Source organism: Thermobia domestica, chromosome 11, assembly GCF_964235325.1.
Source record: "Thermobia domestica chromosome 11, izTheDome1.hap1.1, whole genome shotgun sequence".
Lineage (NCBI taxonomy): Eukaryota > Metazoa > Arthropoda > Insecta > Zygentoma > Lepismatidae > Thermobia > Thermobia domestica.
Window position 1 is genome coordinate 213,079,027 of NC_137464.1, and position 26,821 is coordinate 213,105,847.

Consider the following 26,821-nt stretch of genomic DNA (forward strand, 5'->3'; position numbering starts at 1 on the left):
ACGGCAGGATGCCTCTAATAATAATGAGAAACTATTTACTGAAGTATGCTGATAATAACGATCTCTATTTACTGAAGTATGCTGATAATAACTTCTTACTCCAGTAAATAGATCCAGTATGCTGATAATAACGATCTCTATTTACTGAAGTATGCTGATAATAATGAGAAACTATTTACTGAAGTATGCTGATAATAACGACAAGAAACTAATTACATAAGCATGCCACAAATAACGATGAAAAACTATTTATAGAAGTATGCCACTAATAACAATAAGAAATTATATTTACGGCAGGATGCCACTAATAATAATGAGAAACTATTTACTGAAGTATGCTACTAATAACGATAAGAAAGTATTTATAGAAGTATGCCGCTAATAACGATAAGAAACTACTTACTGAAATATGCCATAACTAACAATAAGTAAGTATTTATAGAAGTGTGTATCAAATAATGATAAGAAACTATTTACTGAAGTATGCCACTAATAACAATAAGAAACTATTTACTGAAATATGCCACTAATAACAATAAAAAAATTTACAGAAATATGACACTAATAACGATACGAAACTACTTACTGAAATATGCCACTAAAAAAAACAAGAAAGTATTTATAAAAGTGTGCTACAAATAACGATAAGAAACTATTTACTGAAGTATGCCACTAATAACAATAAGAAACCATTTACATATGTTTGAATAAATATGTTCTTCCAACATTATGGCAGAAAATGAGTCCTATTTATGTGAAAAAAAAATGCACACTTAGCTTGCTAAAAAGATTTTGTTGTTATTATTCTCTGTTAATTTTGGAATTTAAAGTTTAAAAACTCTTATGTCTAAATACTCTCTTGCAAAATTACTTAAAGTCAATTATTTTGCTATAAATATGTATTCTATAGTATCCATTAGCAACTAAAAAATTTCGTTGCCTTGTAATTACATCAATCTTTGAAGACACCAATATATTTCAACCACCTATTTTTCTGTGGTCGTTACGTCTTTCTCTTACAGGTAGGAGCGTATCTATTTACATCTTCTTTCGACTCATATCTAATAAACCAAAATTCTTTAACAAAATTTTGGATCATGTCTAAACGTTCCAGAAGTGGTAAAATAGTCAGATTTATTAGTACATTTTTTTGAATCTAAAGCAAATAGTGTTACAGAGTATTACATCTTAAACGATATGCAACAAAATGGTCGCAGTTATTAAGTTAGATCTGTGTTTAATATCACACGTTCAATAAGTTTAATAATTGTATGAATAACTGTGTGTATTCGTTGAAATATAGTACCTAGCAAGTGAACACAATAGGCATATTTTAAATGCCAGTTATATTTTAAATATTTTCTCACAAAATTAAAGTATAAATCGTCGGTACGCAATTAAAAAATAAAGATTGAATTAAAGAAAATGTAGATAAATTCGCACTTACCTGTAAAAAACTGGTCTGTAATCCTGAAGGCGATCGCAGGAAAATAGGTGGTTGAAATATATTGGTTTCTTTGAAGATTGGCGCAATTACAAGGTAAAGCTTTTTTTCTTTCTTTTTTGTTAATTCCATATCGAAAAAAAGAATCTTATAAAATTCTCGTGCTTCTAGAGATTGAACTAATTTATTTATTTTTTTAAACAACAGTTTTTATGCAAGAATTTTGGTATTAGTGAAAGTAAAAATTGATTGATTCTTTAAAACCTTGTGAAATTTTAATTGTTTGAAATACAGAAGTAGAGTTTCAAGCTAAAGGAGAATTATTTTTTATATTTATTGCAAAGCCAATAAGTTTATGTAATTTTACGTATAAAACATTTCCAAATATTTTATTGATTTATTATTAAATCGTTATATGTTATACTTATTTTTCTTCCTGAATCATGTAAGCGCAAATATGAATTCTTCTGTTTATTTGAACTTCCATTCCAAAGGGAATATAGTAATGATTTTATATACAAAGTAGGGAAATATTTGTTTGTTTCCAGAGGTCGCTCTGCGAGTTTATTTACCACCAGGCGTGATCTTAATTTCTGTGATGACCTCTGTTATGGTGTGGATGGGATCCATCTATGTAAGTATCGTAATTTAAACATAAAAGTATTCAAGCGTCGTGTATTTGCAATTTCGACTCACATGAACTGAGTGTAAGTGGATCATAAACTGATACAATGTCTGAGTATATTGTTAAAGTTAAAGTTTTTCCAGCAATTTCCTAGCACACTTTAGCAAGTACCTTCTTCAACGTAGATTTCACTGTTGACGTCCCCGTTAAACTTTAAGCAATAAATTATTTGAAAAGAAAAAAATCTTGAAATTAAATCTTTCAGTTTTACATGCAACAGTTATACCATGTCGGTTAACCGTTGGATGATGATGAGCAAGAATGAGGTGATGATGAGAAATGAATGAAATGATAGAAGAATGAAAGAAGTGAGAGGAAACGAAAGAACTACGAGAAAACGCACCCCCTCGGTGTTTGTCAACCAGAAAGCCCATTTGGCGCAAGCAGAGATCGAAACAAGGATCACACACACCAAATGTGGACACTCTACCACTGAACCATCGCGGCTCCTATTTGAAAGAAAATTCACAAAAGAAATAAATTGTTTGTCGAAGAGGTGTAGCTTAAACAGAAATCCCTATACCCATAATGATATAGTGAATTACATGTAGAACTTTTTTTTTTTAATTGAAACAATTGGAAACAAATAGGCAGTACAGTGTATCTATACTTTCTAAAATTATTACAGTACGGAGTACCATGAGTAGCATTGTCTCCCTCCCTCCCTCCAGGCCAAAGTCAAACAGTTTGAGGGAAAAAATCATATTTACTCGAATAAATGCGATTTTTTTTTTTTTTTTTAACGAAATGTAAGGCTAAAATTCTTGAGGGGCGCCTATAATCGCAAAATACATTTTTGGACAAAGTACACGTCAAACAATAGTATTGACGAGAGAGAGGGGGAAGAGAAAAGGCAGATATTAGTGGTAGGACGTAAGCCCATAGTTAAATGGCAAAGTACTACCATTGCTTGATTTTTCTCTCAAAATAAGTAAGGAGAACAAATAGAATAATTTGAGAATTTTGACATTGTAAAGTTCTGTTGTCGATTGTTTTAATTTTTCAGTTCGTTACACTGTATGGGAGTTCAGTTAAAGCATAGTTTTTAGAATGAATAGTTGTACTATCAGTAACTATTTTTGGGAAGATACTTCTAACAAGTCACTGGTTTTACAGCCTATGATAAACCAGTAGTTTGGTAGTTGCCTGAATTTGTTTTTATAGTGATCTTATAGGGTATGCTTGTGTCCCCATAATAAATTGTTTCTCAAAACCGATACAAACTTTTAGGGGGCATTTTTATTCGATGGGTGTTTATATTCGAGTAAGTACGTAGAAGCCAATTCTAGCAGTATTATACAGATTCTTATGAAATAAAATGAAGTTATCAGAAAGGCTATAATAGGAATGGAAGAAATTTAAAAAACAAGTTCTACAAAACATTCTCGGAATGAAAAACCAAAACACTTTGTTGAATTTCTACCTAATATTTAAAACAAACGCGACACAATATCACGAATTGAAGAATTTATTTGAAGTCAAATAATGAAAGTTACATACCGACCTTTGAAAATGCCAATTGCCTGTACTTTCCCGCCAAATTAGTTTCTTTTAATATTTATTTATCTCCTATTTTGAAACATAGCAATCAAGGCTCTAGGGAACAGCCAAAGCTAGAAATCTGACATTTGGACAGAAAACTTCTTTTTAAGATTAGAATTAGGAATTAGAATTCTGGTCTTTCGGCATCTATAGCTATGTTAGCCCGTCACGTATGAGAGATGACTTTCCTCGGTAATCACACTATCCAGTGAAAGGGAAGGAAGAAAGGATTGGGGAAGGAAGGAAGCGGCCTGGGACCTGTACGTTATGCAACATTCCGGCCGGCATTTGCCTAGTGTGAATGAGGAAATCCCAGGAAAACCTCACCAGGCACGTAGCCAGGATTTCGTAATAGGGGGGGGGGGTCCGAGACATGATATACTGGGGTTATCCACACCAGAGTTCGATTATTCTAAACTATTTTACTGGTAACATATACTGGTTCGTTTAGTCAGGATTTCGTAATGGGGGGGGGGGGGAGACTTTCATCTACATAACTTTTTGTTTTTAATATCTGTCAAATACTGTCTGTGCTAAATGACAAGTTAAAGGAGCAGTTGAAAACGGTTTCTGAAATAACATGTTTAATACTACAGAGAAGCGATGATGAAAAATTATTTTTATTTTTAGCTTTTTATTTTTAACGCTGACTCTTCCTATTTCTACTTTCTTTTTGATTTATCCTTCCTTATTTTTTTATTTCTGGTCTCGAAGGGGGGGTCCGGACCCCCCGGACCCACCCCTTGGCTATGTGCCTGACCTCACTCAGAATGGCTGGTCTGCTTTTACACTTTTTTGATCTAGTGTCCCCACCAGGAGAAAATTTCTTTTGTAACGAAACCCAAAGATAAGAAAGAATTCTTTTTACTAAAAGGGGTTTTATATATTTTGTTAAAAATATAATATTTCATGAATCCTTAAAATTAAGTAGATGAAATTTCGCATTTAAACTGCTTATTAATAATAGCTTAACACGTGTTTTAGCACGTTTTAAAATTCTGTTTTGAAAGGGAGAAAGGAGACAATTTCTTGTTATATTCTAATTTCATGATTTTATATTCAAAAAAATGCAGAATATGAGGATTCGCTTTCCATAAGTTCAAATATGAAATTCCGTATATGAACTCTCGTTGGCAAGTGTTTCAGCGTTTTTGAAAATTCCACTCTTAATTGGAGAAAGAGGGCAGTTTCTACAGCATTTAAATATTAAATTGTTTTATTCAGAAAGTGTCAAATGTGAGTATTTGCTTAAATTGGAGGTGTAGGATTTGATATGTAAACTCTTCATAACACGTGTTTCAGCGTTTTCGAAAATTCTATTTTTAAAGAAGGAGAAGGGAGGAGGAGGAGGGCAATTCCAATTTCTGATTTTATTTTTATATAATCTTATTGTTCCAGTACGAAGAGCGGGTACTTCTCACTAGCGGATCCAGAAGGATCGTTTGGGAGGGGCGGTTCGCTTTGTCGAAGATGAGCGTAGCTTCAAGGTGACCAGTATTTAATTTGCAAGAATGGGACTCATATGAATCCGGGGCTGGAAGGGGTTGAAAAAAAAAAAGATTCCGAGATTCCACTTTGGGACCCGAAATTTTTTTTTTTTTTTTTTTTGTAATGGGAGTATTTTTTCTGTAGATTTAAATTAAATACGTACTTCCGTTTCGGAGACGTGACGGTGTCATGATTCACTTCACACACAGTCACCGCAACATATGAGATGCATTGTCTGGCACAGTACTTGCACAAAAGATTGATTTTGAGTTTTACGTCCCGTTCAGCAGCGAGGCTATATGAGACGTGGACCTACTGATTAACGTGGAATCCGAACCACATGAGCTCCCGCCGGGAATCGAACCTGGGAATACGTACGCTAACTACTTGCACAAAAGAAAATACTGTATTGACGATATCATTCATTTTAACGAAAGAGTGTACAATTTGCTCTAATCATTTATATTTTGAGTAACTTGCGGGACAGCAGTTAGAAAAATTAATACAAAATTAATCTATCTCTATATTTGTGTGGGGTCCACGAAACAGTGTGCTTACAACAACAATAAAATTACCTAGGTATATTATACTAGCCTTCGTCTAGGTGGGGCTCGCCCCAGATCCCCAATCTGCTCGACATACGGCCGTAGCAACTGTTCCTACGTGGTACTGTGGCACAATATTTCACGTTCTTCCTCCTGCCTTTCATATAGAATTGGATTGAGCTAAGACTGTGTCACGAAATTCAAACACCTCCTAAGGCATTTTAATGAACCAGCCCCACCTTTTTTCCTTCTCTTCTACGTTAAGTGAAAAAAAAAAAAACGTTCAAATAAATGTTGAATTATTTTAAATGAAAAATCAAACTACAAACTTTCATGTTTCTAACCGCAAGGGATCCCGAGATATGGCATCTTATACTACTACTACTACTACTACTACTACTACTACTACTACTACTACTACTACTAATAATAATAATAATAATAATAATAATAATAATAATAATAATAATAATAATCCACCCCTTTTCTTCCCTTCTAGGTAAAATATAAAAAATGCTGCTATACGTATTGAATTATTTTAAGTGGAAAGTCCATATACGAAATTTCATGTTTCTAACCTTCAAAGATTCTTAGATATTGATATCTTATTATAATATTTACAATCGCCGCCACTTTTTCTTTCCATCTCTTTTTTCTCCGTTTTACTATAATATCAAAAAAAAAAAAGTTGAAACGCGTGTCAAATTATTTTAAATGAGAAATCCAAATGCCAAATTTCAAGTCTCTAGTCTTAGCGGATTCGAAGAGATGGCCATCTTATTAAAGTAATTTCCACCTCATTCTCCCTTCCTTTCTTCGAATTAAAAAAAAATCCTTCCTTAGTAATACCCTACGTAACAAATCTTATCTACTGTCCTAATTTCAAGTTTCTAGCTTAAGTGGTTTGGCCTGTACGAAGTTACTCACTCAGGATTTCGTCTTTTATGTATGAATTACAATAACAAGCTTGTGTTATTTCTCAAGAAAAGATGAAATGCCATTTGAAGTCATAATAAATCCCTGGTCCCTTCCTAATGTTTCCGTGTTGAACCCCACGGCTCTCTTTGTTGATCTAGTAGTTAGCGAACGTACCTTTGATCTTTGATGCAAGGGGTTCTGTGGTTTGATTCCCGGTGAGTGAGCATCGAACGCACTACAGTGGTTCAGATCCAACTTTAAACTCTAGTCCTCTTTCTGTAAAGCATTGCTTTTGGCAAACGACGTAAATACATATTAATCAATCAACCAACTGAAAAGTCTCAGTTTCAGAGAGCTGAAGGAGCGCTGAAGATTCTATATTTCTCTTTATTCAAGGTAAAGGTACTTGAAGTTTCAGGACCCGAATTCCATTCCCATATCCTTTTTCTAGGACACAATTTTAAAATATACGTTTTTAGTTCAAAGAGTGAGCCGTCTTACCCTCCTTCTTACAGCTGTTCGTCCAACGAATGAATCATATTCTCGCTCCTTTGGGGCTTATGGTGACCGCCCCAAGGAACTAGGGAGAAAAGTATTCACAATTCAAATATGTCTGTATTAAGTACTATTAAGTACCACACATTTTGATTGGACTCTGCTATGCTTGTCACACATATTGGATCTGTCGGGAAAAAGACCATGTTAGTATTTCCCAATGATAAATGCTGAAAGTTCAAAAAACCCTTTGGAGGGGGCGGTTGCCCCCTCCGCCCTCCCCGTGGATCCGCCAGTGGTACTTCTACTAGTATACGTGCATATTCCACAAACCAAATGTACATTTTTACCCTTATGTACTACATATAATTTTACCTATATTAATAACTGAATGGTTGTTTCTTGCATTTTTGATATGTGTAACAAATTTAAATGTCTTTTGACAATTGCAAATCTTTGTGGTCTCACATAATTTTACAGTTGAGATGATGTGTTGACAGTAAAATATTATTTATTTATTTATTTATTTTTAAGTGTAATAGGTATATGCTGATTCCCTGGTTCATAGTGACGTGTTCTTGTCTGACTACTCATCTTATTCCTTCTCTTATGCTGACAATAGTGGATCTAATATCTCTAGGACATTTTGTAATGATTCCTGTGATGTTCATTGGCAGTTGTTGCGTAGGTATGTTTCATGACATATTTTTATCTATTAGTCTCATAAATTTCTCATAATTATATTAAAACTTGTTGGTAATTTTTCTCCAGTGAGATTAAGATCTAATCTGTAATATAAGAACCTTGGATTAAAATCATAACGTCAATAACTAATTTAAATATATAGGTAAAGTGTAACAAATTTGAGCTTATCAGAAGCATTATTAACTCTAATTAAATCTTATTTAAGAGAACGTGTACAGTTTGTTACTTATAATGGGTTATGTTCAAATAGCTACGTGATTCATTCAGGAATACCTCAAGGGTCTAAACTGGGTCCTCTCTTTTTCCAATTGTTTATTAATGATTTGCCTGGCGTTACAAAATATTCCAAATGTATGTTGTACGCGGATGACTTAAAAATATTTCGAGCAATAAATAAAATGGAAGACGCAAAGAAATTACAGAATGATCTTGACAGTTCTTACAAATGGAGTACTGATAATAAATTACAATTTAACGTTAAAAAATGTTCTGTTATTAGTTTTTCACGACAGAGTGAACCAGCTCAATATAATTATAAAATTTACAATGAAATACTACAAAGATCAACACAAATTAAGGATTTGGGTGTTACTTTGAATACAAAACTAAAATTTAATCTACATATTGATAGAATTGTTAATGAAGCCTATAAAGCTTTAGGATTCGTAATTAGAAATTCAAAGGAATTAAATAACATCCAGAAGTGTTAATTAAGTTATTTAATTCACTAGTTAGAAGTAAATTAGAGTACGCTTCATTAGTATGGTCACCCTGTTATGATAATCAAATAAGGAAAATCGAATCAATATAAAAAATATTTTTAAGGTATTTATGGTACAATAGATTCAAAATCTCTGCGTATGAAATGAAAGTGAACTATAGTGTTATCTTAAGGGAATTTAATTGTACGTCTCTGGTGAAAAGCAGGGATATAATGCATCATGTTTTTCTGTTTAAAATTATTAATGGTATTATAGTTAATTGAGATTTTCTGGAATTGTTAAAATTTAGCACTAGTAGATCTTTAAGAGTACGATTACCATTTGTTATACCTAAGTCTAAAACAATCTCCCATAAAAATTCATCACTTGTGAGACTTTGTAAGAAACATAATGATATTATAAAATCTGGAATAATCGTGGATTTTACGATGTCTTGGAAAAGTATATAAAATTGATTCAATTGTTTTTGAACTCTGTTTATGTAATGTAATGATTATATTATCACATTCAAAAAGAAAAAAATAGCCTGCATGAATGTTGCTATTTTAGACTTTTTTATTTTAGTTTTTTTAATATTGTATATTGTACTCAATTGTATATTGTATTTGTACTCACCTGTTGTAATTGGAACATTTGGGCTCTGTAATAGGTGTGTGTTAAATAAATAAATAAATAAATAAGAAAAAATACTGAGAGAGGTGGGCAAAAGGTTGCTTGCTCTTAAGGACTTCGTCTCCATGCCCCACGGCACTTGTCTGTGGAGACACTGCTCCACCCGAAAACTCATCGCTGAAGGAAGTAGAAGGTAAATACTTATAAAAGACCAAAGGGCATACACGACGTTCAAGATTTTCGTAAAATAATGGGAAAATATTTCTGATTTTTATTGGAAAACTGATAATGATGATATTTATATCGTTCCTAAATATTTTTTCCGAAGATTAATTAATTAATTATGACATAATTAACCATTAATTAACGATAAACTATTCCTACTTTTCAACTAAATTAATAAAGCAAGAACAGTGAAACTAAAATATATTACTCCCTACACTTTCTCTAAGAGATCTAATAACTTTACAAAGTTTTGTTCTTGTTTACTTAACTTTTATGTGACTTTCTTTGAAGAAGTGCGCAACTCAATTGTGACAATTCTTTGCAAAACAACGCGCTCCAAAGTAACACTCTTTTTTCACTTTCCGTTACATTAAGATAGTGAATATGTTTATGAATTAATATATATAATTCTATATAGCCTGAGTGTTGTCCTTTCTTTTTCAATAATTATTTACTTTTAAAATTGTACGTATTTCGAGAAAAGTAGGAATTTATTACAACATTCGATAATTTTGAATTTCCCGTCGTACGGTGGCGCCGCCATGTGAACTGTAGCCATACTTCATCCATAAGCGTAGAAAGCATCAGTGTTACTAACCACTTGCTGCTCTTTTCTATTGTGAAGCTGGTGCGTGATTTTCTATCCGTGATAATGGCTAGTAAGAAACGACCACTGTCAACGACGAGAAAAAGAAATAAGCAATCTAAAGCACGTCGTCTAGCGTGGAAACTACGAAAACTTGAATGTGATAATGAACCGGTAAATGCCGTTACAGAGAATTTGGAAGATACTCCACTACAGGGAGACAATAGCCTTCGGACAGACCAAGACATAGGTGAAGAACCTACGAGCTCTTCTAGAAGTTTTCAACAGGAAGATAGTTTTAATATGAGGTAAGGATGTTTACTTAATAGTTTATATATTTTCTATACAAGAAAAGCAGAGTAGAATTATGTTTCTTTCAGAAACTAATAATAATAATAATAATTAAAATTAATAATAATAATATGCTTATTATATTACTGAGAACAGCTATGTAGTAAAATTACAGCACTACGTTTTACATATCGTATGTAGACAGTGGTGTGTTCACACCGGACTCGGATATCTGTTTGAGAACTATATCCTATCAAGATAGTAACTTCGTATAGGAACAAATTAAATGTGATTAATACAAGGACTGTCACAGAATACTTTTGTACGTACAAAGGAGTTATTACGTAATCAGGTTAGGGGAGAGGGCGGATCTGCGATATGATTATTTTTTGTTACAAGGGGAGGGGAGCAACGACTCCCGAAGAAAATTTTCTGGAGGGGTATAGTTGGAGCTGGTAGAATGGGGAAAAATGCAATCACGGGTCCCAATGCTCGATCTATACATTATACATTTCCGTGAGTCAGGGGAGGACCGTGCCCCCGTTCCCCCTTAGGGCGCCCGTGGAGGGGAGGTATAAGAGCAGATTAAAAAATCAAAATAAATAATTTTAAAATTTAAATTTAGGATTGTTATTATTAACTTCTAGACATTTCATTTTGTGTCTTTATGATAAAATTGGAAAAGTTTCTTATTCTCATATTGAGTTCTTTTTTCTCCACAGTACCGAAGCCGAACCATTCTATGTTATCGAGCCTGAAAAGAATTATGTGTCTTCTGTAGCTCTGTGCTAAAAGGAGTATTATAACCAATAAAATGGTGAAATATGTTTCACATAATTTTAAAACAAGAAATATGTATATAGCCGCACACATTCTGTTCTTTATACTTTTTCTTCTTTTAGACATTTGTGTTAAATTGTAATGAAGAGTAATATTGTGCTTTATATATTGTAAAATATTTCCAATGTAGGGTCTATAGGAAAACTAATTTTTATATTTCAGGCATGCGTTGTTGGACAAGCGACGAAGCAACTGTTATTTGTTGGAGTGAGGAACAAATATTGTTCAGTGTGTGCTTCAGCTGAATCTAAGAAAAAACAGCCAAGCAATCACAAATGCTACAAAAATTGGTCTTCATCTTCCTCGTCAATGGAAGCTGACATTATAGTTGAAGCTTTCCAAAGGAGCGAAGAAATGCATGGCGTTCGTTATAAGAAATGCATTACGGATGGGGACTCAAGTGTTCATGCAAGAATTATTGAAAGAGTTCCGTACGGGCGCTATGTAACCAAAGTAGAGTGTGCCAATCATTGTGTCAGGAATTACACGAGTACCCTGCACAAACTTCGCTCTCAAACTAGTTTTTACCCTGAAAGTAGAGCAATCTTGAGGAATAAAATTCCTCGTTTAACGGCAGCTGCTCGAGGAGCCATCACCTACAACGCCAAAAATAACCATACTGTTGAAGAACTCCGTGATGATTTAAAAAATGGTCCATCGCATGTTTTTGGAAGGCACGAAAAATGTAAAGAATATTTCTGTAAAAATGAGAAAGAAGACATTGATATGTTGCCTGTTCTCGAAGCATCTGGTCTGTATTACCATATCATGGCAGCGGTGCAGCAATTAGTGCGCAAAGCTGATAGATTGGTGCCAAACGAAACTACTAATAGAGCCGAACTGTTTATGAGCTTACTGTGCAAGTTCAATGCAGGAAAGAGATTGAATTTAACAAAAAGAGGTTCATTTCAACGCAGGTGCTATATTGCTGGATTGGTTACCAAAAAAATGCCATGTGGCATTACAGTCCGTGGAAATCTGCAACAAAAAAGAGTCCTGGGACGTACTTCCAAAAATTCATGAAGAAGAGAAAAGCCACTAGAGACCGGCAGTCTAAATCCATATCACGGAGAGTTAGAAGAAAACTGGAGTTACAGCTGGAGAATAACAAAGACTATGGGCCAAATGCAGAGAAGCCATCAATGTCACCGCCATCTCTTCATACGGCATGCGAAGGGGAACTCTCTTCATTTAAAGTAAGTAATTTATTACTACGTCTATTATTAGTAGTTGTAGTGGTAGGAGTATCAACACTGCTTTGTTTGAGTACAAATTAATTTCCTGAAATTGCCTTGCTTCAGGACACGTAAGAACCCAGTTTTCTTTCAAGTTGTAGCGTTTTTTTAAAAATGCCCATTATTCACCTGCAGCAGATAATAATAATAATAATAATAATAATAATAATAATAATAATAATAATAATAATAATAATAATAATAATAATAATAATAATAATAATAATAATAATAGAAATATTTATGTGATCTGCAATTTCCCTGCGAAAAGAAATAGCCAAAATATCATGATAACTGATGACAGGTTGGGCGGCCTCTAAGATCGATCCCAGGATCCTCGGATACCACACTCGCGTTCTGCCGCTGACCTCCATCCCTCAGATATGCATATATTTGATATCTGCTTTGTTTTGGCCGCCAATACTGTATAATTCTGGGTTTTCGTTCAAGCAACAGGAGGTAGTCCAGATTACTTCATATCATGTTCAATTCTTTCCTTTTCAAGAAGATAAAAGAAAAAATAGACTACGAGGTTTGTTGCTAATCGTTTTCATTCAGATTTAGCCAGGTTTCATTGGGTTTTACTAGGATTTATTCAGGGCTTATTTTTCTTGTTTCTATTTATTTATTTATTTATTTGTGCATTTGCGAGAGTGGCGGCGACCCCTCAGAGGGAATTTCGAACAAAAGGCAAAGGCCTTCCTTCCAGGACCGACCCTTCCTTCCTGTATTTTCCTTTCTCAAATTATGCAGATTTTCAGTGTTATACTTTGTACACAAGGTCTACTTGTGTGTGCGTATAAAACTCTTTCCAAACTCGATGTTTGGAAAAGTGATGAAGCGAAAAGATAGTACGCCATGCCACGCACTTGTAAAGCAAATACTTTACCAAAAAAATATTTGGACGACAGCTATTGAATATGGCAAAAATAACGAAGATGTGGCTCTTCAAAGGCTTGCATATGAAAAGGGATGGACAATAGAAAAAAGAGGACTAATTATTGATCTCCAACATGGTTTCTTGGGAGCAAGTCCTGATGGTAAGTTTTCTGACTTCTTGCAATTATTTTTATATGATGATAAACATGCAGCGGCCCTAATCTGATCTTACAATCCTTTGCAAATACTGGAGCCGTTTATTGTCCATGATTTGTCTTTCCTATTAATGCATTTCATATTGTTTACTTTATGCGTTTACTTAATGCATATTTTTTATACTTTATGCGTGTAAGCTACTTTCCCAGACGTAGTGGGAACAGTGTTGAATTCAGGCATCTTCCTCGGGAAGGCACATACTTTACCATATATATCTAGTGGTTACCGTCTCTGACTGCTGGTCGTGGGGTCCCAGGTTCGATTCCTGGCTCTGCCAAAGCGAGATGGTCTAGAACGGTGCCCACCCAGAATCGTGATGCAACTGGGAAGCTACTGTGTATAAAAGACAGTGGCGAACAGGGTTGAGAGCTTCAGCTCTCCTGTTGTAACACTTCTGGTAAGCTTGTGAAAACATCCTCATTTCCTTTCTGAAAATTTCCAGATTAATTCGTGCCAGCCACTACAGAAAAACAGTCATATTTGCAGTAGGGACCTCATCTTGGCTTTACTACGCACTACTGACCAGGGCAGAAGGAGCCTCACTTTGTGGAGATCCCTGGTTTATATATGCATTATCCACGTGACATGTCTCTTGTGGCCAGTTCCTATCTAAATGGTTTTGTTTCTTTTCCCTTACTCTTTTCATGAACTTAGGTTATAGATAGTTATTGCCTGATTTTGCAACAGTACATTTTTCTCTTATAGATTATACCGTATAGACCAAATATGGATACCTTTTACATAATAATATAGACTTTACATAAAGTTTTCTAGTTAACTTTTCCTCCTATATCAAACATTAATTTAACATATTCATACAAAACAATATATTGGAAAGCTTGTTGTTAGCCACAATGTTATGCCCCTTCCGTTCTCCACAAACCACGACCGACACTAGGTTCGCGGTAGTTTTTTTCTTTCTTTTTGTGACCGTCATATTTGTGAATCAGTAAGTCATCTACTCATGATGTTCGGCGCTTTTCATGGCATACGAATATACCTGAAGTTGCCCAGAAAATATTTTCTCTCTCACCGTGGCTCGACAGGAAGCACTCGCTTGTCAGACAACTTTTCGTTCAGCGCAACGAATTCTTTCACCGCTGTCTGTCTTCCTTCACGGGATTACGCTTCATATCAATGCATATAACTCCAAAACTTGTGTTGGTGGGGGGTGGGAGTGGGGGTTAGGAGGAGGCCAACGAAAAACCGCCAGATACGACAGAGGTAACTCCAAACTGCCGATATATTTGGTTGTGGTGATTATAATATCGTGTGAGGGCGAGGATGTCCTAGAGAGGATGGGCATTTCTTTACATTCTTATCAAAGCCTATTCAGCCGTTCTACTGTACTAGGGGAAAGTAAGTAATTAGTAATTAGAAATTAAACGTTCACAAAACTTGTTCAATCAGCTATTTTTATAACTGCGAAAGTGCTGCTTGTAACACATACATGATTTACAATTCGTATGAATCTGTGCTTAATCCTTTATCCTATTCTTGTATTCTTCAGGTTTCATTGTAGAAGAGAATGCCCTAGTGGAGGTAAAATGTCTTCCTTCCCTTAGAGGCAAAAATATGGAAGAAGAAATAAGACGGATGAAAGGTTTGTTCATAGAGATCTCCGGTGAGGGTAGCTTGAGGCTAAAACGGAACAGTGATTGTTATTACCAGATCCAAGGACGGTTAAACATTTCAGAGATCAGTAAGTGTTACCTCGTTGTCTATATTGATGAGGCCACACCATTGCACCTTGAGGTTATGGAGAGAAATGGAGATTTGTGGAGCAATGTAATGGTTCCAAAATTGTCAAGATTTTTTAAGGAATGCATGTTGCCAGAGATTGTTGACCCCATGGTACCACGCAACATGCATTGCAGAGATCCAGAATAGGGCTACATTACGAACGCTCAACGTGCATTACATGAAAGAAAAGAATGTGGGAAAAGATAATTTTCAGTACTTCCTGTTATATATATATATATATATATATATATATATATATATATATATATATATATATATATATATACGTGTAACGTAGGTTCCTGTCATCACGGCATGGCGCGTCCTCAGGTTGCGGATCGAGGAGAAGGCCTCTAGATATAGAGGTTAGCTGCGAATATACTGAATAAGCAGTCGCGGACAGCCGACTAGGAGTGGTCCTCCAGCTTGGGGGTTTGGGTAAGGCTAACAACCTTACCCTGTATATATATATATATATATATATATATATATATATATATATATATATATATATATATATATATATATATATATATAAACACTTGTTCAGAAATATTCACAAAAGCCTCGGACAGGGACTGATAACTTGCCACGACCTCAGCAAAAGAAAATGGACATGAGATTTGGAACTTGAAATATTAGAAGTCTTTATATTTTACGCATTAAAATCCGTAACGAGTGAATTAGAGAAATACATAATTGACCTAGTAGGAGTTCAGGAAGTTAGGTGGGAAGGAAATGGAGCTGTGAATTCCGGAAATTTTAAGTTCTTTTACGGGGAAGGAAATAAAAATCACCAGTTAGGAACAGGGTTTTCGCCCACAAACGAATATTACCAGCAATTAAACGGGTTGAATTTGTTACTCAAAGATTTTCTTTAATTACTCTTAAGGGACGGTGGTGTGATATTATTGTTTTAATTGTACACGCTCCAACTGAAGATAAGGATGACGATATAAAAGACAATTTTTACTAAGTGGAACGTTTATTTGACCAACTCCCGCGGTACCATATGAAAATTATATTAGGGGATTTCAATGCGAAGATAGAACGAGAGGATATTTTCAGACCGATTATAAGGAACGAAAGTCAGCATAAGGAAAGTAATGACAACGGTGTTAGACTCGTGAACTTTGCAACATCCAAAAATCTAATCGTGAAGAGTACATTGTTAGGGTCGTCAAGTCTAGGAGGCTTAGGTGGGCAGGTCATGTAGCTAGAATGGAAGAAAGTAGAAACGCTTTCAAAGTCTTGAATGGAAGACCAATCGGAAATCGATATATATAACTCTCTGGCCTATGGAACCCAGAGGTTCAACGCCGCGTTCACAAAAGCTCTCCACTGTCTTATATCCAGTATAGCTAACTGCATCCAGTTTCTACGTTGTATTCCTATCTCTGCGAGATCCATCTTAACATTGTCCTCCCATTTGCGCCTAGGTCTTCCTAATGGTCGTTTTCCAATTGGTCTTACCATTCAAGACTTTGAAAGCGTTTCTATATATACGAGCGTTTCTCGTATATATATATATATATATATATATATATATATATATATATATATATATAGAGAGAGAGAGAGAGAGAGAGAGAGAGGGGGGGGGGAACTTGAATAAAACGGAAATTCCCCCCGGACCACCCCCTGAAATCGAATACGCGACAAAACGTACTAGCGACAAAACGTACTACCGACAAAACGTACCACTTGCCTGGAGAGCTACTTGCGAAGAGTCTTCCAATCAGCCATCAAATAATGTCAGGCGACAAAACGTACCACTTGATAGGACGGTATATAAGTATATATATATATATATATATATATATATATATATATATATATATATATCGGCCAAAATAAGGTTAAAAGTTAACCAGATTGGTGGTGAGAAAAGTACCGATGCAAGACCAAGACTAAGACTAAGACCAAGCCTGCAAGATTCTCGCAACACCAAGACCATACCTGCAAGACCAGCAAGAATCTTGCATATGCAATATTTGAATATTTGCTGATTTCCATCACACATTATTCAGGCTTTGGATCAGAGACGGATAGGCATTATTAGAGGGGCGCGGGCGCTTTCTCCCACAAGGGCCACCAGAATCTCAATGTCACAAATCAATTGCACAGTGTTCTTTTTAGAGTAAGTCAATAGTATTAACACTTGACAATTAAAACCTGATATTCTTTCATTTTTAGTGTACTAGTTTTTGATGCTACTGTATCTATCACGTTTGCATTCGAAATATTTTTTTAATACATCTTTTTCAATAGACATCAACAAAATGTTTTCAAATGTTCCTGAGACATGGTACTCGTTAGCCTATTTTTAATGTATTTCAGTTTATTTCAATTTTGAAAAATTTCTTTCACATGTTACGGGCAAAGTCAATAAAAAATTTTATGCTGGAAATCTGGATAAGTAATACTGCACAAATTACAATTCTGCAAAATTAAAAAGCAGCACATTGGACAATTTTGCAACACGTTTTGCATTCGCTTTCCTTGTAAACAAATGTATTTTCTTCTAATTCTGAATCACTTGCACCATCAGTACAGTCATTTTTCCTCGGTTGTGTTCGTCATCAAGACTGACTTTCAAGGATATCCACGTCCTTCAAAAGTCCAAGAGAATACATTTATAGTATCCTTGGAAACTACTTAACTACAGTTTTTCAGAAAATATGTAAGTTTATCGAAAGACACGTCTGGAAGTTATGTTACTTGGTTGAAGTGGCTACGGTCCAAATAATCCATAAAGTACATTGCTTCTTGAATCTTGAAGAAATACTCAACACTACCATATCCAATATTGTGTTGAATGCTTCGATGTAGTACCTGGTCATTGGATAGAAGCAGCTTCATCTTCATATTCACAGGAAAAATCTTTGTCCATCTCTGAAGGCGAATTGTCGATAGGTCAATAGAAAAAAAGAAATCACGTTCTAATTATCAAATTTGTTATTGGCCCATTCTACAAAGCTTAATGCTGCATTCTTAACGGATTCAAAATAATCTCTCTACTCTTTCAATTGGAACAGAGTAGTCTGCACCATCCGATAGGATTACACTAGCAGCACCCTCTATTTGGAGATAGTTTGACAGAGAGGTCGTCACTTGAAATATCTTAAGGAACATTTCTGCTGTCAGAATTGTTTTGAACTTGAGAAGATCTTTTATATATCCTTTCGCTTTACACCTAGCTTTTGGTTTGATATTTTCTGTAGAAGCAATTTTCTTAATTGTTATTGTCAACTCTATATACAAAACACTTTTTGGGTTCGAAAAATGACCAAACTTTTTCTGAAAAACAGTGTGTTTTCTACCATCTTGTTTCCGCAATAACTGTAAGACACCTTTATTAACATTTGATCTTCCAAATGTACATTCGCTGATAAGACTCACGCATAAATATCGCACAGTCATTCAGCAGAACAATGACACAGAATCAATGCAATTTTTTTTTGTCAGATCACATATGACATGATTGAGTATATGAGCGTAACACCACACGAGTGAGTTTCTTAGTAGTTAAGCGGTTAGCGCATGCGCCTTTGTCGTGGGAGACCTGGGTTCGATTCCCGGCGGAAGCTCATGTGCTTCGGATTTCCCGTAAATCAGTATGTCCCGTCTCATATAGCCTCGCTGCTAAAAAGGGCCGTTAAACTCAAAATCAACTGAATCACACGTGTAACTGATCATAGGTGAATTGAAAAAATCCAAATATTGTCCTTGCATGTTACTTGAGCCAGCGGTTGAATTTCAAATACACTTCTTAATATCAAGGTTCAACTTCTGCAGAATTTCCAGCAGTAAACCGCAAAGACACTGGCCTGTGGTAGATATGCATTTTACAATGACAACAATACTTTGTTTAACAACCATTTTAACAACATACTAAAACAACAGAGCACTGGCCTGAAACTACTATATCTTGGGTAGTGTCTAATAGAACAGAAAATATTGAAGCTTGAGAGACTTCTTTCGAAATATCTTTTCTGATAAGTGTGCTGATAGCATTCAAAACATAATTCACTGTGTTTAGTAAAAGTTATGCGACCACTATCTGCTTACTTCCTCGTGTATGACTCTTCTCGGTGACCGTATCTAAATTACTTTTAAGCTTAAGATCAAATTTGCTTAAGAAAGGAATAATATCCAAAAAGTTTCCATGATCTATAGCCACTAGCGGATCCAGAAGGAACGTTTGGGAGGGGCGGTTCGCTTTCTCGAAGATGAACGTAGCTTCACGGGGCTGGAGGGGGTGGGTGTAAAAATGATTCCCAGATTCCACTTTAAGACCCGAACTTGTATTTTTTTTGGGGGGGGGGTTATGGGATTATTTTCTCTATTTAAATTAAATACGTACTTCCGTTTCGGAGGCGTGACGGTTTCATGATTCACTTCACACACAGTCACCGCAACATATGAGATGCACCGTGTGGCACAGTACTTGCACAAAAGAAAATACTGTATTGACGATATCATTCATTTTAACGAAAGAGTGTTCAATTTGCTCTAATCATTTATATTTTGAGTAACAATTGCGGTACAGCAGTTACAAAAATTAATACAAAATTAACCTATCTCTATATTTGTATGGGGTCCACGAAACATAATATAACTATACTTATGCTTACAACAACAATAAAATTAGCTAGGTATATTATACTAGTCTTCGTCTAGGTGGGGCTCGCCCCCAGATCCCCAATCTGCTCGACATACGGCCTTGCACAATATAGCAAATGCTCCTACGTGTTACTGTGGCACAATATTTCGCGTTCTTCCTTCTGTCTTTCATATAGAATTGGATTGAGTTAAAACTGTCACGAAATTCCAACACCTCGTAAGGCATTTTAATGAACCACACACACCTTTTTTTTCCTTCTCTTCTACGTTAAGTGAAAAAAAACGTTCAAATACATGTTGAATTATTGTAAATGAAAAATCAAACTACCAACTTTCATGTTTCTAACCGCAAGGGATCCTGAGATATGGCATATAATAATAATAATAATAATAATAATAATAGCAATAATCCCACCCCTTTTCTTCCCTTCTTGCTAAAATATCAAAATATGTTGCTATACGTATTGAATTATTTTAAGTGGAAAGTCCATATACGACATTTCATGTTTCTAACCTTCAAAGATTCTTAGATATTGATATCTCGTTATAATATTTGCAATCGCCACCACTTTTTCTTTCCATCTCTTTTTTCTCCGTTTTACTATAATATAAAAAAAGTTGAAACACGTGTCAAATTATTTTAAATGAGAAATCCAAATGCCAAATTTCAAGTCTCTAGTCTTAACTGATTCGAAGAGATGAACATCTTATTAAAGTAATTTCCACCCCATTCTCCCTTCCTTTCTTCGAATTAAAAAAAATCCTTCCTTAGTGATACCCTACGTAACAAATCTTACATACTGTCCTCATTTCAAGTTTCTAGCTTAATTGGTTTTTCCTGTGCGAAGTTGCTCACTCAAAATTTCGTCTTTTATGTGTGAATTACAATAACAAGCTTGTGTTATTTCTCAAGAAAAGATGGAATGTCATTTGAAGTCACAATAAATCCTTGGTCCCTTCCTAATGTTTCCGTGTTGAACCCCAAAAGTCACGGCTCTCTTTGTTGATCTAGTAGATAGCGAACGTACCTATGATCTTTGATGCATGAGGTTATGTGGTTTAATTCCCGGTAAGTGAGCATCGAACGCACTACAGTGGGCTAGATCCAACTTTAAACTCTAGTTCTCATTCTGTAAAGCATCGCATTTGACAAACAACGTAAATACATATCAATCAATCAACCAACCGAAAAGTTTTCTCTTAGATTCAGAGAGATTTTCGGTAAGGAGCGCTGAATATTCTATATTTCTCTTTATTAAAGGTAAAGGTAATTGAGTTTATAATCCGGAATTCCGAATTCCATTTCATATCCTTTTTCTAGGACACAATAACACATTTTTAGTACAAAAAGTGAAACGTTTTACCCTCCTTATTACAGTTGTTCGTCAAACGAATGAATCATATTCTTGCTACTTTGGGGCTTATGGTGACCGCCCCAAGGAACTAGGGAGAGAAGTATTCACAATTCAAATATATCTGTATTAAGTACTATTAAGTACCACACATTTTTATTAGACTCTGCTATGCTTGTCACACAGATTGATCGGTCGGGGAAAAGACCATATTAGTATTTCCCAATGATAAATGCTGAAAGTTCAGAAAACCCTTTGGAGGGGGCGGTCGCCCCCTCCGCCCTCCCCGTGGATCCGCCAGTGTCTATAGCTGTGTCTTTCAGTTTATAGGCTGCTAGATTTCCTCTGTAAATGAGCCCTCTTTTACCAATGAGCTTCTGCACTTTGACAACTCGATACATTACCTGTTTGTTCTCAACCTTATACTGCCGTTGTTTTACCTGCTAATGAGGAAGTAGTTTTTTAACATGAAGTAGTACGTTTTGTCGTGGATTAAATATCCAAAATGTTTTAATTAGTCCATGACAGGTTGTAATTTATATAAGTGGTACGTTTTGTCGTGGAATAAATATCAGAAATGCTTTAATTAATCCATGATAGGTTGTCGTTTATGACAGGTCGTCAAAAGTGGTACGTTTTGTCGCAAAAATTCAAGTGGTACGTTTTGTCGGGACACCCCTGAAATCATGACTGCATATGAGAAACCGGGGTATTCTCGAACACTGAGGTAATGCCGAACACCCAAGTTGACACCGAAGGAAACTTGTAAGAAAACAGACGATTTTGCTGCATGCTAGCGGAGGGACCTGGACAAGTGTAGCATACATTTGATGGCAGTCAATTGAGTGGATTACCAGGAAGATGTTTTGTTGTGTTTGTCGATTCACCTATGAAATTGATTCAATCTGCGCAACGTAACTTGGCTCTTCTCTTATCTATATTATTACAGACAAGGCTATATATTTCCTTATATTTGAGCATTAGTTTTTTGTAATCTTACTAGCCAGTATGCAGTCAATAATTAGTTTCAATTTTAACAATAAATTGACGCCTCATGGGGAAACGACAGACAGAATGTTCACCATTACCTGGAGTGTTCGGGATTGCCCAATGGTGTGAAATAAATTATGAAAAAATTTTAATTAGTTTTTCCTTATTGAAATGTAAGTAATAAGTTAATGAAATTGGTTTGGGAAATACATCATGTCTTGGTATTGAGCGTTATTAGCTTTGTTAATTAGAATAGTTTGCTATATTTATAATTTTTAGAATTATTACTTCATTATTTCATAGTCAGTAATCCTATTTTACATATCTGATCTTTCATTATAGGCTGCAATTTTTTCTGTGTGAGATTCACAGAGTGTTTTACAAATTTATTTAGCCTAGTAGCATTCATTAGCAGTTAGCTAATTTTGTTCAGCCTATTAATTGCATTTCAACACTGGACTAATAAAGAATACTGTCTTTGGGAGAAAACATAAATGCCTATATATATGTGATTTCTACAGTTCAAAATAATGTTTTCATTTTAATGAATATTTTCCTTAATGTACAGTTATTTCTGAATTTATTTCATAAGATTGCATTTGTTTAGCCTATTATGTATTAACTTTCATGTGTAATAATTTCAAAGATAATAAGGTCTGGACACGTTTCTCATTAATTTGAGTTATGTTTGTAATTATAATTCCTATTAAAGATTTAAATACTAAATTACAGTATAATTTTAATGTATTTTAATGCATTTCCCTTCTTTCGTAAAGGAAAGTTTAAAGTAAACAGTATGTTTTGGATTACCCCGACCACTGGGGCAATCCCGAACATAGGAACATTTTTCAAACATCTCACTAATTTATTGAAAAATGTTACTTTTGACTTTCCTTTGCATTTTAGTAGAAAGGAAAAGCTCCAAGCTTTCTATACACAAGAAATGTTAATGTTTTATCTCTAAAAACAAAGGAGTTATTTATAATCAAAGCTTAAGTGTTCGTGAATACCCCGGTCTCCCCTACATAATCCCCTGTAACTCCCGTAGAGCTGACTGGGGTGTCTTACCCCCACAGTGTTTGGGTATAATATATATATATATATATATATATATATATATATATATATATATATATATATATAGAGAGAGAGAGAGAGAGAGAGAGAGAGAATATGCTTTACGAATCCCCCCCTTCACGAGTTTCTGGCTACGCCTCTGGACCTTTCATGCATTTCGGTCCTTCGCTATTCTTGTCATCTTGACGTAAGTATTGCACTAGGGATGCACACGAGACGAACCGAGACAGGATTTTCCTGACAAAATTCGAGTCGAGACACGGCTCTTCCAATAGAGGAATATACATTTTTCGAGTGGAGACATCACTTTTACATCACATTTTCAAGACGAGACAGCCACAAATCTTGTCTCGTGCGCATACTTATATTGCACATATAGGCAGTAGCGGCGTAAGGGCAGGACGAGCGGTGCCCTCGCCCCGGGCCCCACTTTGTTGGGGCCCCCGACGGTAGGTAAAAAATAATTACTAAGGAACCTTGTTAGCATGAGCCGTACAAGGGCCGTCAAGGTTTATAATCCATACCTTCCCTAAATGTAAACGCAATTAATTGTCAATCAATATTACACCAAATAACGGATAAAAACAAATATCTGTCTAATAAAGCTAAAGAGTGCTGGATTTCCGTATAAGCTAAACAAGCTATGAGCTTCGGGTCTCACTCTCTTGGATATAGGTGAAAAATAAAGTAAACGCTTCATACCGGTACTCTTGGGGGACCTAAGAAAAAGACTGAATGCAGGTAATATATATATATATATATATATATATATATATATATATATATATATATATATATATATATATATATATATATATATATATATATAAACGTTTCACTTCTTGGGGCTCCCAAGAAAATTAAAGAAAAATTTGAATATAGGTGAAAAATAAGTAAAATAAAAGTTTTACTCTCTTGGGGCTCCAAAGAAATTTAAAGGAAAAATGTACTCGTATGTGGATTAAAATATGAATAAAATAAAAGTTTCACTCTATTCAATAACCTAAGAGAAATTTATAGGAAAAAGCTGAGTGTAGATTAAAATATAATGAAAGTCAAAGTATATTGTGTTGTTTACATTCTACGGTCTTATGATGCAAGTAATGGGGATCCATCTGCTAACCTGCTTCCTAAAATATCATTGTTTATTTATTCCTTTATTTATTTATTCATATATCAGTTCAATAGAAGGGTAGAAAGAAGGGATCAACGTACATAATGCTTTATTAGGGTACTAGCATTCTTTGCTAGCTAAAAGCTCTCTAGTGCAGACGCTATAGTCGCTGATTCACTTGTTTTCCTTTTTTTTTCCTTTACAAGTCGAATTTTCGATGTTTATCAGACACTATGCATCGAAGAAAGACTTTTATAATGGAAAATAATTCTGAAGTCACCACCATTCTCTGAACAGGACACAGCATGCTGGACTTACTCACTCTCCTCCTCGTTAGGGCGGTGGCACAGGAACATTACAAGAGTCGTAAGAATTCGCATGCCATTCGTATACTTTTACCGCACACAGTCTTCCTATTCTTCACCACATGCTTTGAAACCAGAAACCGGTTCCGGTTCTCCTTCCCAACAACGGGAGAGGGAGTGGGAAAACAAATTACTTTGAAATAGATGTTGTTTCAGAAATCCGCATGTGTTATTGATCAACACTCGACCGTGTTGGTGCAAAGATGTCAAGATTGCAACGCTTAACTTTTCACTCCTAAGACATTTTGAAAAACTTTTCAAAAACGCCACAGAGTGCGCGGTCAGTCCGCGATGGCATTGCCCTCTTTAGAGAGCGCCACAAAGTTCGTGTTCCTGGAAAAACTTTAAGTGTGGCTGCATGTAATTGAATACCGTCCTTCCTCCTCCATCGTGTAATTGAAACTTTTGTTTCTAAGCACAATTTTGTAAAACAATAGAAACATTACTTATCTCTCTTAATTGAGACGTTATTTGAAGGATATTACATTCTTAATACACATTTTAACTATTGTATTGACAAAAATTTAAAAAAAAAATAACGAAAGTTTCGGAGGGAAGCTTCAGGGAGATCCAAGTATTTGGGCTAGCCGAAATAATGAATGGGACAGATAATACACCTTATGGGTTATCCAAATTTAGGCTTTAAGGCAAACGTAGTTACTGAGATATGAGCGCGAACAGTTTCGGACCTCACATCAAGCTATCCCTTGAAGTGTCTGGACTGGCCAATGTAATGAATGAGCCTGATAGAAACTCTTATGGACTAAAAGACTACCAAACTTTAACTTTTCGGCTAACATAGTTACTGAGGCGGCGATAGGTAAAGGGCTCCTGTGAAGTTAGCTTCTACATATTCAGCGCTCCAATCTTAGTAATTATTTTGACTCAAGGGCTTAGATTCATCTGCCTACTTGTCCACCGTTTGAGCTACCTAGCCCAAGTAGAATCTCGACTGGTTGTAACAGAAGTGAACCACAGCGTCACTCCTTTTCCTCACAAATATAGCTATAGATGTCCGTGAATATAGATCTTCAACTATAGCGTCGAACATGTAGTAGTTATAATTGGTTTTACTTACGAACTGCATTCGCCCAAATTGCCTGCTGAGACAACCCACCTACCTGCCCCACGTAAAATTTCGTCCGACAAAGAAAGTTAAGTGTCTCGTGTGAACTTTAAATTTTTGGCTTCCTTATTTCAGTAATTATGTTGACCCAAAAGCTAAAATTCTCTACCCAGACAGCCCATAAGGTGTACTATTTAGCTCATTTATTATCTCAGCTAGTCCAGATATTTGATGTCTCACATAAAGTTATCCCTCCAAAATTTTCGGCGCCCATATACCAGGTTCTAGGAACACGTGACCTGAACGTGTTCCGTCGGCTAAGATTCGATTACATTTGGACATAAGAAAATCTTTGCTCTTTTCTCGAAGAAAGCAGTTACTATTTCTGGATTATCCCTCAAAAGTTGCATGTTTTGTGCCATCAGGCATGTTGAACGGTCTTGGACCTAGAAACTTGAAGAAATAAGCAATATAGTAATCTGTGAAGCTGAGATGATGATAAAGTCATGTGCTCGTAGTTGATTGACCATATCTAGAAAACTGTGGAATTGCTTATGCCAGTAAGATGTTATTCCTTAGATTTTTGCAGCTACATGCGTGGTGCTTTTCTCAACTTCCTTATTTTTCTCAGTCGTTTCAGCAAGTTGTGTTGAATGCTTAGCAAGAAAATGGTCCTTCGCGTATATGTTGCATCCCTTCAGTGACTCTCATCCTTGTTTACTATTGCAAATGAAGTGTCTAAATCTTAGGTCTTTTGCAAATCGGCCGCCATGAAACTTCTTTAAGTGTTTGAAGTATATGTCAGCAGAGACCTTCATTTTTCTGTCTTGGTTGAAACCTGCTACACCATGTGGGAAAAGCATTGGGAAAGTACGGGCAATATGTCCTGGATGTTTCTACTACTCCGGTTACTTTTCCATTCATCATACTTGCGGGGATTTCGTTTCCTGTAACCAAGGTATCAGTGTCAAATATCCTCGGAATATTCCTTAATTTCTGCTCACTAAGTGATCCAGAATCGATCAATATTGTTCCTTCTACTAGTAATGCTCCGAAATTC

At 35.3% G+C, this 26,821-nt stretch overlaps 1 protein-coding gene across 1 annotated transcript in view; it reads left to right on the forward strand.

Moving 5' to 3' along the window:
- The window catches only part of LOC145663738 (uncharacterized), an 80,103-nt gene that overhangs the window by 45,103 nt on the left and 8,179 nt on the right, over positions 1–26,821 (forward strand). The window contains exons 4-5 of the mRNA XM_081729822.1: positions 1,993–2,078; positions 7,652–7,805. Of these exons, the coding sequence (XP_081585948.1) occupies positions 1,993–2,078; positions 7,652–7,805 (240 nt within the window). The remainder of the gene's footprint in view (positions 1–1,992; positions 2,079–7,651; positions 7,806–26,821) is intronic.